General features: G+C 34.2%; 1 protein-coding gene across 9 annotated transcripts in view; it reads left to right on the forward strand.

The window, feature by feature from the left end:
• Positions 1 to 384: 384 nt before the first annotated feature.
• CEP295 (centrosomal protein 295) overlaps positions 385 to 17614 on the forward strand; it is a 99588-nt gene continuing 82358 nt past the window's right edge. For all 9 annotated transcript variants that reach the window (XM_031960996.1, XM_031960998.1, XM_031960995.1 and 6 more), the window contains exons 1-6: positions 385 to 508; positions 3594 to 3727; positions 5326 to 5526; positions 8583 to 8707; positions 12227 to 12320; positions 14354 to 14398. In XM_031960996.1, coding sequence (XP_031816856.1) covers positions 3620 to 3727; positions 5326 to 5526; positions 8583 to 8707; positions 12227 to 12320; positions 14354 to 14398 — 573 coding nt within the window. In that variant the 5' untranslated portion in view covers positions 385 to 508; positions 3594 to 3619. The remainder of the gene's footprint in view (positions 509 to 3593; positions 3728 to 5325; positions 5527 to 8582; positions 8708 to 12226; positions 12321 to 14353; positions 14399 to 17614) is intronic.

Genomic DNA, 17614 nt, shown 5'->3' on the forward strand with positions numbered 1-17614 from the left:
CAAACACAGACAATGAAGCACAAAGAGATTTACTTAGAACCATCCTTGGGTGTACACAGAATTTTGCCACTTATTACAAAAGCAGGCCAATGTGCATACTAATGAGATGGATGTGTGTTTTTACATACAATATTAAGTCTCGTGGAGTAGCTGACGCCTTTTAGCCCTCAAGGTTTGGATCCACAAGTTGAGAGGCTTTGCTCTAAAGCAGCATGTTTGTCAGGTTGAGCGGTTTCTTCCGCGCTTGCGTACAAACTCCTGGAGCCTCCTGGAGACTGTGGAATTGTCCAGGCCGGGCGAGTTCCCGCGCTTCTGGCCCGCCAGTGGTTGGTGTTTTGAAACCTCTAAGAAACGTTGGCGCCCCTGGATGACGTAGGACGACTGTTTGGCGCCCGTGTCGGTGCGTCATCCGCTGCGGCGCCGTTCGGAGCCTCCGCTGGCCTCGGCTCGTGGCCGAGCTGCCCGCGGCTGCAGGCGCCCACTCCGGCGTTGAGCCTCCTTCTTCCAGGTGAGTGACTGACCGGGTGCCGGAACCCTCGGCGCGGGCCCGGGACCGGGCGTGGGACGCGGTCGGCAGCCCGGGTCAGCGGGCGGCACGGAGACTGCGCGCTGCGCAGGGCCCGAGTGTCGCGCCGCCGAAGCGGGAGAGTCGTGTTGGCTCCGGGCCGGGCACAGGGAGAACTGAAGGAGACCTTTCAGCTCCTCTGGTTCAACCCCGTGACTTTACAGGTGAAGAAACTGAGTCCCAAAGAGGGGAAGTGACTTAGAGCGTTCACCTTGAGTCCGTAGCCCAGCCGGGACTCCGAGCTGCCCGGGTTGCATTCGTCTTTCTCTCCCCCCTTCCCACTCTCCCCCCTTCCCAAGCCGAGCTGTGAAAGAGAAGTGGTTTGCATCATCTTTTCGCCCGCGTTCGGAATTGCTCTTGCTTTGATCTTTATCTATTGGTTCCTATTTGTTATTTCTTCCTTGTTAGAGTAATAATGGAGCTAAGATAGTGGATTTAATCATGTCTTGCCAACATAAAACACAGGTTCCTTGATCTACATTTAAGATCCTTCATAGCCTCATAAACTACGCCTTTAAATTTTTTTCCCCCAAAGTTAATCTTGTTTAAAGTTTGTTTTAAAAAAAAAAGTGAATAGGTAGGTATTGAATTAAATCTTGAAGCTTGAGTAGAATGCAGCTAGAATAATGAGGAAGGGATTCTAGGAAGGAGCAGGGCACAGATGGCTTTGTGAGATTGGAAATGGATTAGGAATAAAATTAACTCTTCAAGATAATATGGCAAAGATGTGATAAAGTCAAAGGAAAGGAAGTAATGTCAGAAAAATATTAAAGCAATGATTGGGGTTTTTTTTTCTTTTTTCCCCTTTTGATCTGATTTTTCTTGTGCAGAATGATAAATGTGAAAATGTTTAGAAGAATTGCATATGTTTAAACTATATTGGATTGAATTTAAATAATTCCACAGCTGTGTAAGATCTTGGTTAAAAACTATATGAAGCCTCTATGCATTTGTTTTTCTTAATAGAAGATTGATTTTTGGTTCTGTTTATTCAAAATATAAGGTAGAAGAAAAAATCGGAATGCAAGGTTTTGAAAGGGTGAATTTAACTTTTGAATTTAAAATATTCCATAGCTGTGTAAGATCTCTAATTTAAAACTATATGAAGCCTCTTTGTGCATTTGTTTTTCTTAATAGAAGATTGATTTTTGGTTCTGTTTATTCAAAATATAAGGTAGAAGAAAAAATCGGAATGCAAGGTTTTGAAAGGGTGAATTTAACTGTTGAATTTAAAATATTCTACAGCTGTGTAAGATCTCTGGTTAAAAACTATTTGAAGCCTCTTTGTGCACTTGTTTTTCTTAATAGAAGATTGATTTTTGATTCTGTTTATTCAAAATATAAGGTAGAAAAAAAATTGGAATGCAAAGTTTTGAAAGGGTGAAGGTTGAAAACTATCTTTGCATTTATTTTGAAAAATAAAAAACTACTGATTTTAAAAAGAAAAGTTATGACAAGCTCTAAGCCTCTGGCTAAGGAGGTTCACATTCTTAGAGGAAACTTGGATGAGAATCTAATCCAGAACAGAAAGTTGTGACTGTTGAACATCGAGTTATTCTATAGGGTATTATGACCAGTTTACTACTGCTGCAAAAAGTTTGTTGTAGATGTTTTTGTTTCAGGCACAAACAATTTGAGACCTTTGAATGTGAAAATAAATTCTGTATTAACTCGGGATCTGTCAGTAAAGCCTATAAAGTTTGGGGAATAAGTATCATTGCTTCATGCATATTGATGGACATCAAGGCCTCTACAGTTGTCACTTATGTGCATAAGCTAGTTGGAGATAACATGAAAGTAGAACAAATTGAATTTTTTTTTAACAAATCCTAAAGTTAGGCCTTTCTTGTTTATAGTTCAGAGGTCAGTCTTGGTGGTATTTCTTGTTAATATTTCTCGTTTGAATCAAGTCATTAAGCATTTAGAAATCAAAATTATGACAATTTTAAAGCATTTTACATAGAAAACAAATATCTTATTTGCTCATACATAATTTATTGTAAGCTTATTGTAATCTTTAACAATATGTTTAAAATTAATTTAGCTCTTTATCTTCAAAATTAACATTAAAATTTTTGATACTAAAGTAATAAAATATCTTTTGTACTGCAATAAATTCCTTAAATCCAAACCGAAAGAAATAATTGAAGCAAACTTTATCCTGCCTGGTAAATAGCAGTGTTAATTCCCTATAGTAATGCTATATTTCAGTTTATTCACACTTTCCTAATCTTTGGGCCCAAAGGTTATTTTTAATAGAATGTAAACAAATTAAGAGCAGGGATTATTTTTTATTTGTAGTCTCAGCCTCGAGCCTGGTATATTTAGTAAATACTTTGTTGATTGTTTTCCAGTTTTTCCACAGTTACAAATGATGCATTTATGAATTTCTTTTACACATCATTCTCTTTCACCTTTGCCCAACTTTCAGGAATATCCTCAAGACATAACCTCAGTAGTAATGGGAAAAGCAGTGGACTGAAAGACTTCAGGTTCCCATCCCACTTCTTATACAGCTATTTAACCTCTTTGCCTCTTCATTTCCTCATGAGCGAAATGGGGCTAATAATGCTTGCATTACTTCACTCAGTAACATGTTGTGAGGGAAACACTTTTTAAACACTAATTAAATAACAGCTGATACAGTCACTGAGAAAATCGTATAATTAGTTTTAAAATTCTCATAAAATTCTCTCTCAATTGCTCTATAAAGAGATAGTATCAATTAAAGAATCCACCTACAGTGTAATAAACTGCCTTTTATAACCCACCAAAACAGAATTTCATCATTTTAATTATGTTCGCTACATGTAATGTTAGGATACCTGAGTTTATTTCAGATGTCTACTTATTTTCTTTAATTGGCAAGAGGTTTTTAGTATAAAAGTAGTGAAATATTTTCATGTGCTGTTCTTTTAATTTAAAATGTTCCACATCTGTGTAAGATCTCTGGTTAAAAATTTATAAAGCCTCTTTGTGCATTTGTTTCTCTTAATAAAATTTTGATTTTTGTTCTTTTTCAATACAGGTTCTATTTATTCAAAATATAAGAAAATGAAAAGAAAAGTAACAAAAGTTGGAAACTTTAGATTTAGTCCCAATGAGGAAGCCTTGCTTTTAAAGGAAGAATATGAAAGAAGACGAAAACAAAGATTACTGCAGGTATGAGTCTTCTACATTTTAAAAATTCAAATGAATCTTAAACATAAAATCAATGTAACATACATATTTATATAAAGATAGCCATAAAGTCTGAATATGGTGATAACACATACCTGTAACTCCTGCTACTGGGGAGGCTGATGATGCTCGTTATCTTTAGTTCTGGAGTTCTGAGCTGCTTTGGGGTAATCTATTATGGATCCTCATTAAGTCTGAAATTCATAGCCAGAGTGAAAGGGAAGAGTTCTTCAATCTGCCAGAAGAAGAAAGCAGTCACAGATTTTTTAAGTATGTGTAATTGTGAGCTAACTATAAATATTTTCTCTTTTAATACTCACTGCAAAAGGGGTAGAATTAGGGTAGACACTATTATCGAACACTGATAGTTGAGGAAACTAAGGCAGACAGTTTAAGTGACTTGTCCAGGGACACACTCAGGCTGGATTTGAACTCAGGTCTTCCAGATTCTAGCCCCAGTGCACCACCTTGATGGTGGAGTAAGAAGGGGTGAATTAAACTGATCAGTTATGAGGTCCATGCTTGTGAATATTCTTTTTTCTTACCAACTGGTTGAGGTAAAGAGACCCAGTCTCAACCCCGCCACCCCCACCTCCAACAAAACACAGTAATAGTAATATAGCTATTTGAACTATGCCCTGGATTAGTTCATTGTTCCATCAGCAATGCTGTAATGTATTTGTTTTCTCTTAGCCTCTCCAATAATAAAAGTGATTTTTGTCCTTTTGTCTGACTGATAGTGTAAGGTGAAGACTCAAAGTTGCTTTAATATTCATTTCTCCATTAGTGATTTGGAACATTTTTTATTGGTATTTTTTTTTTTTACATTATCATAATTTCCCCCAGTATCTATTGCTTTTCCTTTCCCAGAGAGCTATCACAAGTAACAAATATTATTTTTTAAAGACAAAAAAGAAAAAAAATCAGCTTAATTAATTTAGTACATTGAAATGTCTGAAAATATGTACACTGTACCATTGACCTTGTGCCTATACAGAAAGAGAGCTGGAATTGTCTTGTCTTCTCTTTTCTTTGGAGACATGCTTATTATTTGTAATTTTGCAACATTCATCCTTATTTTGATAGTAGTGTTCTTTCCAATTATTATTATAGTTGTTTGTGCTGTATTCTTGGCTCTTACTACCCTACATCAAGTTTAGCTTTACAATCAAGTTCATCTTTCCATGTTCCTCTGTATTTATCATATTCATCATTATAGTATAACAACATTTTATCCATTTATATATCACAATTTGTTTAGCCATTTCCCACTTGATGGGTTATCCACTTTTCTTTAAAACTTTTATGTGTCCTCAGGTTTGCTTGACTATGCATGCCAAACTTTTCCTGTCAGGATAAAAGAATGACGTTGGCAGTTTTCTGGTGGTAATTCTCACCTCTTTCCTTAACTTGAATTTTTTTTCCATTACTGTGAATTTTCTTTAGATGCTTGGGTACTGTATTGGGTTTTAGATAACCAGGATTATACATTTCTTAAAGAGAATTCATTTCTGATGATTGGGATCAAAATGTTCTATTGTCTTTTACCCAACCTAATTAATGCTTAATTCTTTCTTTAGGTTAGAGAACAGGAAAGATGCATTGCTTCTCAGTTAAGACAAGAAGTAAAACAGAGGAGAGATCAATACCTCCATCATTTGGCAGAAGAGTTGAGGGTAGAATGGGAAAAAACACAAAAACAGAAAATCAAAGAACTGGAAAACCTGTATATTGCAAGCTTACGTTGTGTGGGAGAGGGACATCGTAGTGCTAAGGAAAATGTGAGTAGAAATTTTTACCACTCAGATATTCATGAAAGTGCTTGAGCTTTTTGATGCTTCAGTTATATTCTAAAAATAGTGCAACTTTAATTTTCAGTTGAGTAGACTGAATACTTATATGCTTTCAGTAATTATAGCTTGAACACATTCAATATGACAAATTAAAATTCTCTTATAAAGTATAAAAAAGTATGTGGCAGAAATATTTATTGAAATAGTCCTGTCTTCTAGGAACTGTGCATGTATTGGTGACTGTTTTCCCCCAAATTAACACCTCTACATGTTTATGTATCCCCTTGAGCCTCTCCCCTTCTCTCTTCTCCAGCAAAATGCCCCTTCTGTCATCCTCTTTCAAATTATCAGCCTCTCTAATTGGTTCCTTCCCTGCTTCCTATAAACACCCCCCAAGTCTTCCTTATTAAAAAACCCTCATTACATCCTGTCATTACCTCAAGCTGTTGTTCAGTGCTCTGGAGTGTTCTGATTAGTTTTCTGAAGGTCTCTGGACTAGCCTTCATTTCCATCAGAAAAATCACCACAAGAATAGCCAGGTGTTAAAGTCCAAATTCTTTATTGTCTCCTTGCCTGGGGCCCGGCTTAGCTTGGTCTCAGTGAAGGAAATGCAGGAGGACAGGCCAGCCACCACGGTGGTATGAGATGGAGTGAATCTCTCTTCTTGGCTCTGAGAACTTGAGCTCCTGCCTCCAGTCCTCTGTCTTCTCCAAGTCTGACCCTGGCTGAGTTTGTCCCAGTTTATATGCTCTATTATAATTAGATCATTTACAGTATACTGAGTATAAGCCACTATTGTATCACTAGGGAATCATTATTTGTGGTAAGATTAAATCAGTCATACTGACCTAGAGAACTATTAATCACCATGCTACACTAGATAACCATTGTCTTATCAATTCCACTTAGCACCTTGTAAGAATCCTTGTTTCAAGTACAGAGTTTTGGCCCATAACAGTGCTCCTAGAAAAAGACCATTTTCTGTCCTTACTTGCGTCTCAATCCTCTGATATCTGGCTTTCTGTCTGACTTGTTAACTGAAACTCTTCTCTCCAGAATGACCAATTTCTTAATTACCAAGTCTGATGACCTAATCTCAATTCTTAACCTTCACAAGCTCTCTACTTATATATATATATATATATATATATATATATATATATATATAAAAAACGTGGTCATTCATTCTCTCCTCTATCATCTCTCTGAGTTTTCTTGAGACTATTCTTTCTATCTGTCTATTTGCCTGACAGTTTCTCTGTCTCCTTTGCTGCTTCATCATACCATACCTCATTTATGGGTGTCCCAAGGCTCTTTTTTAGAAACTGTTTTCTCTGTACTCTCTCACTTGCTCTTCTACTTCATCTATAACTTTATTCCTAACCTCTGTATGTGACACCCAAATCTGTATAGCTAGATCTTCTCTCTCCTGAGATCATTTTCATATCTCCATCCACCTGTTTGATATTTCAAACTGTCCTGTTGACATCTCAAAACACTTTTGTATTCAAAACAAAAATTATTTGTTGCCCTGAGTTTTTTTCTTGCTATTGAGGGTACCACCATCCTTCCAGCACCCAGTTTAGCAATGCTTAGCTACTCAGCTGCCAAATCTTGTTTCTAAAATCTCCTTTTTTCTCTTTATGCTGTTAACACCATAATTCAGGCCTTTATCAGTTCTCATTTGAGCTACTGCCTCCTAAGGTGTATTCATACCAGATATTCTCTCCTTTCCCTCCCTTATCTCCACTCCACTAAAGTTATTTTCTTAAAGTATGAGACTGTGTCATTTTTCAACTCAGTACACTTCAATGCATCCCTATTGCCTCAAGGATCAAATGTAAATGTCTGGGTTTTTTTTTAAAAACCTTTCATCTACAAGTTACTTTCTGTCCCCTATTCTGTATTCTAGCCAAACTGTCTTTGCGGTGTGACATAGCCACTTCGTTTCTCATCTCTTCCTTTGCACAGGCTAGTTCCCATACTTGAAAGATATTCTCTTTTCACCTTTGCCTCCTAGAATCCCTTTTTTTCCCTTTAATACTCAGTTCAAGTACAGGTTATCTTATTTTTGTTTTTAATATCTTGATGTGCCTGTCTCCCCTGTTTCATTTTTGTTTGAATCCCCAGTACCCAGGACAATATCTCCATAGTAGGCACTTACTAAATATTTATTGTTTCTTGGCTTGAAGGGCTTTAAATAATGTGAAATCAGAATCTTATTCAATACAGATGGTTAAGGAAATTGAAGTTGATTTAATTGAGTTGTTTTTGTTTTTAAACTACACTATTGTTTAGAATGTCACTTACTCATTAAATAAGTACTTCACTATTTTTCTTATTACAGTTTTTTGGGTGGTAGGTAGTTAGCTATTAGTAATTAGTTGTTTTGATTTATCAGACCCAAACATAAAATTGTTGATCTAAAAGCTTTTTAAAAAGACTTTTGCTGGCTCCCTACATAGCTACAGTGATTCACAATCTTACTCTTTGTAGGATTGTAAGAGTGAAAATTGATTCTTTCAGTAAATATGATAACAGTCATATATGCTTGAATTTAACTCAGTATATTGAAAACCTGAGGAGAGATATGCTTTAACTGTTATTTAATATGTTGGTTTCAAGAATGTACAGATTTGTACGAGTGATTTATTTGAATCTTCGTTTGACCTCAAATCAGAACTTAGTGTTTCTTTGTGAGTTATAATGAGGAAATAATATTTTGTGGGCCTAAAAAGTCATAAAGAACAAATATATTGATTATTAAGGAGGTAGTTCTCTGTTCATTATCATAGATAGGAAGAAAATATTTTAAAAGAATATATTAAATAAGTAATTTTTAAAAACTGAGTATAATAGTTACTCTGCATATCATCTCCATTAACTTCACTTTTAATGTTTCAAGAAAAAAGAAATTTTTAAAAAAAATTTAGTTTCAAATAAGATATATACTTTCAAACAAGATGTATACTTTGGTAAATGATTACTTTTTGGTTAATATATACTTTTGTATAATATTTTTAAATGATTTAAATTAATTTTAGGATCCTCGTATACATGAAATAATAAAGCAAAGAGAGGAAAGGCAACAAAGAGCGGAGGAAAGAGGCCAGGAAGCATTGAAAAAAATGAAAAATGAAAAGGAAAAGCTATTGAAAAAAAAATCATGGTAAAGTAGCATTTTTAACATCTTGTATTTTCTATAGAAGAGAAAAATAATGTTTTTAATTGTGACTCATTAACACAAAATTAAATATTTTATATGTAAATACTAAATGGTGAGGCCACTCAATATCAATTATTCTTTTAAACTTTTTTAATTTAACAAATATTTATCTTCTCTCCTCTTTTTCTCTCCTGACCAATGAAAAAAAAAAAGAGAAATTCTTGGGACAAATAAGCATAGTCAAGCAAGACAAATTCCTCCATTAGCCATATCCAAAAATGTGTCCCTTATTCTGCATTCTGTGGAATTTATTATTATCTCTCTATCAAAGGTGGGGTAGCATGCTGCATATTCAGTCCTTTGAAGTTGTGGTTGATCACTACATTAATCAAATTCTTAAGTGTTTGAATTGTTTGTTTTTATGGTGTTGTTAATTGCAAAATTTTTCTCATCATTTCTTAAAAGTACAGCTGTATTCTATAATATTTGCATATAAGGTTTTTTTTTTAATCCCTAGTTGTTGGATATCTCCTTAGCCACTACAAAAATCGGCTATTTTTGCATATATGGATCCTTTCCCCCCTTTTTTGATCTTTTTGGGGTAGATGTTTATGAACAGTTTAGGATTTATGGGACATACTTCCAAAGTGGTTTGTCTTTATGCCTTCACAACAGAGGTTCATACTTGTTTAATTGTGTTTTAGTCAGTCAGTGTTTTTATTCCTAAAATCCCAGAATTAGGAATGACTTTTTAAAAGGTCATGTGCAACATCCCCAATGAATTAAGCTACCATTTAGACTGTTTTAACATATACAGTGAGCGGCAAATGGCAGTCATTCATTCTTTAAAAAAAAAAAAAATCTGTGCATGTTAAGAATACTTGATGAAAATAAGAGAAACCAATAGTGAAGGGTTATTTATTTATTTCTCCCCTCACCCCCCAAGCAATTAGGATTAAGTGACTTGCTCAGGGTCACACAGCTAGGAAGTGTTAAGTGTCTGAGGTCACATTTGAACTTGGGTCCTCCTGACTTAAAGGCTGGTACTCTGAGACCCATTGCATCACCTAGCTGTCCCCCAATAGTGAAATTTTTTAAAAATTATTCTCTATAAATAAACCTTTTTTTTTTTTTTTTAAATTATACAATTGCCTAAAAAGGAATAAAGAATACAGGATACTGTTGGGCTTGGTTTTTGTTTTTGTTGTTGTTTAAAGCATACATAAAATCATAGTATCTAATTTGGTAGAGTAAAATACAGTCTTAAAAGTTCCTCAGGGTATCACTCATGTGCATGTCAGAGCCATGTAAGATACTTTCATTTTAAATTAACAATAGAGATAACTTCGGTCTTCTGGCCATTAATCCTGAATGAGATTAAAAGCAAGGACTATATGAACTAGCTCAGGATGTTTGTACAGTCAGAGAGGACATCCAGGGTAGCATTCAAATGAAAGAAGATTCCCTTAATGCTTAGAATGTTAAGTTTCCTACATGAGATCTAAAATCACTCAAAAGTAAACTCATAGAATAGGAAGGAACAAATGAATACTGCCGATTGTCCAAATTATAATATATAGCTGGGTTGAGAGACCAATGACTGGTCTTCATCCATAGGACCAATGGTAATGAGTTTGTAGTGGAGTAGGAAAGAGAAAGAGTAGGTTCCTTTTTCTTTTCTTTTCTTTTCTTTTCTTTTCTTTTTTTTTTTTTTTAAAGCTATAATCTTGTGGTGGAAATTATTTGACTGGGAATAATGAGTTTACCACAGTTTTCAAAGAATCAGAATTGCAAGTGATACAAAAGGAAATGGAAAGATGGAGAATGTGAATAGACTTTAATACTCTAGTATCAATGATCTGAACATAAGTAATAGTAAAATTATAGTCATTTGGGAGCATTATGACTGGAAAAGGAACTGAACTGGTCTTGTAGCCATAGTGAGGAATAAATAGCTTGAGTGCTCACCAGTATCTCTGTAAAATTAAAATACCTAGAGATGGCTTTTAGCTTGAGCATTAAGAATTTGTTGTTGCACAAAGATCAGCTTCTCAAGATGTGAGATCTAAATAGATTGTGGTCTCTACCTTTGGCAGAAACTTGCATAGATGAGATCACAGATCTACTAAAATTTTTTTTTAATTGTTTTCATATTGAAATGTATATTTAAATAAATAAAAAGAAAAATTATGAAATTTAGGAAAACATTTCTAATATTGAGCTAAGAATTATTTTTGTGTGTGTTTGTATCTCTGTGGCTTCTTAACTCATCCTTTTGAATCACAAGGAACAAGTATAATCTCATTTCTACCTGCCTTTCCCAATAGTAGCAGGAAGCTATGAGATCAAGATCCCAAGTTTTTTCTTTTTTGAGGCTAAATTTTCCTAGTTTCTAACATGGTTTTGGATTCTTATATCATCCTACCACATACCTCTAGACAAAACCTATTCTATGAATAAGGCAGGATATAAACTTGGGCCCTGATGCCAACACTTTTAAGATGAATTGCCTAAAACTGAACATAATGTTCCAGGTGTGTCTGCTATTAAATATGCAAGAGAACTTCTATTACCTTCTCTAAATTTGGATAGTACTCTTACCCTAAGATCACAGGTTTTTTGGTAAGTATATTACACTGTGAACTAATCAAATTATGTTCTGTTACAACTAATGAATAGTTTAACATATATATTATATGTGTATATAAATAATTTTAGTTCTTTTTTCCATGTTTGCTGATTGTAATTTTGTTTTTCTCTCAGTTAATATTCTAATATTTGATATTTTGAACCTAATTGAATGTACTGTTTTAGAAAGGATGGTTGACAGCCTTTGTTCTTTTTAGTCTGATTTCTGAAAAAGTTGAGTTTTTTCTAGTCCTTGCACTGTTATTACTGTTTTGACTTTGGGGTAGGTAGGTTTCTTCAACTAAGTTTCCTAGTATGTTAATCTATCTTGACTACTGCATAAAGTTGTTTAAAGATTAAATTGTATAACATATGTGAATACTTAAATTGTAAAATTAGTTGTAAAGTGCAATATAGATGTGAAATGATATGACACAGGGATTAAAAATTTTTATAGAAGAGGTTAAAGATATCGTGTGTATATAGTACTGTTTTCTGGCACTGTGACATAAGGAATTAGATTCAGACCTCTTGAAAGCCTGTTCCTGTTAAACATCTGATTTGATATAAAAGATGAAGCCATTGCATTATTTGACTTGATACTCAGAATGGTATTATGCATAGAAGGGAGATCTGAGTCATGTAGGTCAGTCCTATCTCTGATAGAACATAAGCTGTATGAACCTGGGCAAGTCACTTAGCGTCTCGTCTGTCCCAAGCAGTTAACTTTTAACTTACAAAGAAGTTGAAGCTTTGTATCAGAAGAGAGAATTTATACATTGGAAGTTTCTTACACTAATGAAATTCCAGGTTCAAGATTCGAAGGGGTTAGTGGATGAGGTACAGATGGGAAATAATTTGAACATTCATTTATGATCTCTTATTTCACTCAAGGAATGTAGAAACTCGTAAGAAAGTACTACTAGAGGAAAAAGAAAGAGCTGCAAAAATTGCAAGTCTTCCACCCCCTCCTCCAGATCCTTTTGAGGTGAGTTGTATAATTTCATAAGCTAAAAGTGTTTATGTATGTGTGCGTATGCACAAACTGTCATAGCATCACAGGTCTAAAGCTAGATAAGACTTTGGAGGCCATTTAGTCTAACCCCTTCATTTTGCATTTAGTAAACAGGCCCAGGAAGGCTAGTATGGAAGGCAGGATATAAACTTGGGCCCTGATGCCAACACTCTGTGCCTTCTATGTTGTAATGTGAATAGAGGTGTATCTGATCCAAGTGAAGGAGAAATCGTACTCGGATTAGAGGAGAATGAGGGAGATGGTTCTGATCAAGCAGGACTCTGGATCATTCTTTTTGTCTTGTGAAGTTATTTTCTTAATTGTACATTAGATTGTGAACTCCTTGAGGGCAGAGACTGTTGTTTGCCCCTTTTTGAATCTCCAGCACTAGAGGCTAGCACATAGTAAATAATGTTTTTTGATTGATCTTGTATTTTGTTTTTTAAGTGTTTTATTTTTTCAAGTACATGCAAAGATAGTTTTCAATATTCACTTTTGCAAAACCTTGTGTTCCAAATTTTTCTCCCTCTCTTTTTTCTTTCCCAAGACAGCAAGCAATCTAATATAGGTTAAACATGTACAATTCTTCTAAATATATTTCCATATTTATTATGCTACACAAGAAAAAATCAGATCAAAAGGGGGAAAAAAACACAAGAAAGGAAAAAAAAACCAAGAAAACAAAAAACAAAGTACAAATACTATGCCTTGTTGATCTTGTTTTGTGTCAGGTCTATGGGACATCTGGTTCTCTCTTCTGCCTCACCCTTTCATGCAATTTCTATATTCTTCCTTTTAGTTCTTTCAGTATTACAGGGAAAAGTTGGGCATGTACATATATATCTATTTATAAACATATGACTAGGTGATGGATTGTTTGGCTATTGTTAAGACATGGGGAATTGTATGTATCTGATAATTTAATAATAAAAATTACTGCCTCAAAACTTCACTTGAGAAGGTCAATTTTTAAATAGGCCATATATTTTCCTGTCCTCCTTGAAACAGTGAAAGTCTCTCTTAATATGCATATAAAAATGAACTATTTGGACATAAGATTGTAATATTTTTACAAGCTAAAATTAGGCAGAGTAGTGTACTATCTAGAGATCTGGTCTTGGAGTTAGGAAGATTTGGGTTATCTTCTCCCCCTGACAAGTATCAATGTCCCAAACAGCTTTTTTAAGTTGATAGTTGCAGGACAGTTGCTGGTCTGCCCGGTTATAGTATCCTCCATATAAATTCCTTACACCAATCAAGTCACTAGTCTGGACCCTAAAACACCCCCCTATCCCTGCCAAAAAAAACCAAAAAACCCAAAACACCTCATATTTAAATTTTTCTGTTAGAGTCATACCATAGAGGTTAATGAGAGTAGTCAGGTTTGTTCTTTATGCACTTAGCCCAGTTATAGAAGTAGAGTGATACAACCCTTAAAGATCTCTGAGGCTGATATCTAATTCACAAAGATTCTTTGGCAATTTTCCCATGAAAGAGTTTGTTCCAATTATATTAAATCAATATAGTAAGTTACCAATCAATTCAAATAGCCACAAATTCTGACGACTTTTGTTTATAGCACCATACATTGATTATTATTCATAGTAATGATTTGGAGGTGCTGTTGGGTCTCAAATAAATTGGTAAATCAAATTAAAAAATCTCTTTCCTTATATATCTATATAAAGATTATTTTTTATATTCTTTATAATACTGTTCATTCTTTTGCATATGTTATCTCATGTAGTTTATAGCATTGTTAATGTATTAAAGGAATCGTACTCCCAAACCATGCTGGATAATACAGAATTCATGTTCTGTATGTAATGTTCATGGGCAAATTAGCTGAAGATTTTTAAGGAATCACCATATGATAACTTAGGAGGTAGCCTTAAGATATTTCTATGTAGTGGAAGAGGAAATGAAATGGTCAGATTTCATAATTAAAATGTTTTATTTTTGTGATCATGTAGTAAAGATTTATTGCTGGATTTTTCTGTTTGTAGGCTGTCCTCACACTTAAGACATACTCTCTTCCTGGAAAAGGCACAGTAAGTCAAAATTATTCAACTATTTGATTTTTCCTACAGTGGTGATGTGGGGAGGTGATAGTCCTGACTGAAGATGTCTAGGAGTTTTTAGAAATAACAAACACTATGTTTAATATTTAAAAAAAAACAAAACATATATTGTATAGCTTTTTTAAATGTATGTACATCAGTTAAAATGAGGAAATATAGTAACCACTCACATAGTTATATTTAATTTGATACCATATGTAACAGTATAGTAATTAGTACTTATTTTTATTCTAACAAATCAGAAGATAATGTAACACTTTTTTTTTCAGCTTTATAAACTTCAGAAGAGTTTTTGGGGGAAGTTTTCAAGATTTTTTTAGGAGACTTAAGATACCATGTTTTCGAAAAAGTATAATAAAGATGACTGCTTACTATTTCTTGCTCATTCTCATACATTTCCTAGAATTTTCTGAGATGGTGCAATTTATTGTTCTATCCAACATAGCTGCCTTCAAAATACGTGAACTAATCATTTGAAATCTGTATGTTTTTGTTTTGGGATTCTTTATGTTAGTATTTCAATATCCCCAAACCTCAAGGCATTGATTTGAATGGTGATGATTAGTACAAAATTTTCCTCAGTTTACAAGTTTCCATTTTTACTACAGGCCTATCAGTTACAAGTTTATAAAACAATAGACTTTTGTAATGTTTTCTTGGGTTCACTTTTCTTGGGGTCTCTGGGAGCAGCCTTCTTTTCAGCTCAGTAATCACAACAAGAGTAGCCAGGGGTTAAAATCCAAATCTCTTATTATCTCTTTAAAAGTCTTCTCTCCTTCCCTGGGGCCCGGTTAACTTTCTTATAGTCCAGATTCTTTATCTCCTTCCTGGGACTGGGCAGCTTTCTGGAGAGCCTTTCAGTCTGGTCTTGGTCTCAGTGGAGAAATGCAGGAGGAGAGCTTGCCACCAGTGGCCTGACTGAAGATCGAATTAATATTTATTCTTGGTTCTGAGAGCTTGAGCTCTGAGCCTGTCTTCTCTGCCCTCTGAAAGCTTCTCCTCTGTGGCTCTCAGTTCCTGCTTATATGCTCCACACTGAGTATAAACCAATCATTATATCACTAGGAAACCCATATTTGTTATAAGATTAAATCAATTATACTGAACCATGCTAAATTATATAACCATTGTCTCATCAATTCCATTGAATTAGCACCTTGTTTCAAGTTCAGAGTTCTGGCTCATAACAGACTTTCTTTTATTACCTGTTTTTAAGCATTAAAATTGTGTATAACAAAAAGATACAGATGTATTGTGACTTTCTAGTAAATAATACATATTTTGGGTTGTTTAAAAACACCAAAATTTGTATATGAAAATGATTGCTTTTCTTCCAGTGATCTCATTGGGAAGCTAAAAACTTTTTATTTGCATGATACTATCAGTGTTTAAATTATTTTTTGGAATTTCTTTTTCAGGTTTTCTTTAGAGATACTTTGCCAGACACTCAATAAAAGCATTCTTTTGCTGTAAGATCTTTTCTTTTTTCTGCCTTCTTTCTTTTTGGGGGTTTAATTTGTTCTTTTCCTCTTTTTTGCGTTTTATTATTTATTTATTTATTTGATATGTGCTTGGTGCTGACCAGCCTTTGGTTGATACAAGGGAGATAGTCTCTAAAGCCAAACTGAGACTGGAAGCCAGGAGGAATTTTACATAAAATGTCCTTCTGTAAATATTTTTATGTTGCACATATAGGTGTGAATAACAAAATGTTTAAAGGAAAGAAAAGGGAAGCCACATTTATATAGAGCCAGCTATGTGCTAGGCCCTGGGCTAAGCACTTAACAAATAGAATCTTATTTAATCTTCACAACAATATTGGGAGGTAGTTGCTATTTTTTAATCCCTTTATTACAGCTGAGAAAACTGAATCAGATAGAAGTTGTAATCTGCGTGAGGTCACCTCATTTGTAATAAGCCTCAGATTCAGAATTTGAACTCAAATCTACCTGACAGCCTGGCTTCCGTATAACTAAATATAAATACTATGTGGAATTAACTTTAATTTTAACCTCCAATTTTTATTTAACTACCTTTTCAGATTCAAAGCAGCATGTTTATGATCTGTTTTTAACATTTTAAAATTGTAGGTATAGATATACATAAACACATATAGCTACTTATTTTTAAATAGTACACTCACTTTGCAAAATAATTATGCTATTCCATTGCATAATTCTATTGCATAATTGCATAAATATGCAGTATTCTATTGCATAATATTCTGTGATTTGTTGATGATCTCATTAGTCTAATATTCTCTCTAATAGATGATGACAGTTCATCCTTGCCATTTCAATCTTTGATTCTTATCTCTTCCCTTCCATAAATCTGCCAGAGAAAATCTATTTAGTTGGACAAATTATTTCATTTCTTAGTGTCCTCAGCAGTTCTCTAGGACTGTAGTAGAATAATTGCTCATCTTTACTTTAGATCTTTTAATGGTTCATGCATGAGAGTAAGTCATGCCATATATCTTATTTCTTGCTTTTAGTACTGGGCCATGAATCAGGAAAAACTAAATTTGTTTGTTCTTAGACACTTAGAGGCTCCAAGACGCTGGACAAATCACTTACTTGCCTCAGTTTCCTCATCTATAAAATGGAGATAACACCTCTTCTCCCTTCCCCCTTTCCCACTCTTGGGGTTATTGTTAATATTTTGCCCCATTTCCTTTTCTAGTCAATATGTATTCTTGATATCTTTTATGCTATTTTTTTGTATGCAAGTTACTGTAGGATGCCATTACTTACACCTAAGATTCTCAGCTGTGTAAAATGACTAGAAGAATATTGGTGTTAAAAACATAGATGTTGACATCAGCTTAGGATCAATGAAGATGTCATACAATTTCATAAATAACATCCAACCTATATATTCAGTTTTGGAACTAATGTATTGTGTTTTTGTCCAAATAGATGTATACATTGATGGACTAAAAAGAGTTAAATTTAGCTTCATAGTATGAGTGATGTACATTCTTTATGCATTTCATTTTTCCTATATGAATTACTAAGACAATCTCTTGAGTGGCTATGGATTTTACTGTGAAGTTCTTATAGCCCCCAAGACACTAATCTCTATAAATAAGAGTATTTGGAGATCTTTTCCTGAGACAGTGACTATTAATAACTTAACTTTGGGTAATGTAATATAAATTCTACAAATTAAATTCACTGATAGAGA

This window comes from Sarcophilus harrisii, chromosome 3 (genome assembly GCF_902635505.1).
Source record: "Sarcophilus harrisii chromosome 3, mSarHar1.11, whole genome shotgun sequence".
In the NCBI taxonomy this organism is placed as follows: Eukaryota; Metazoa; Chordata; class Mammalia; order Dasyuromorphia; family Dasyuridae; genus Sarcophilus; species Sarcophilus harrisii.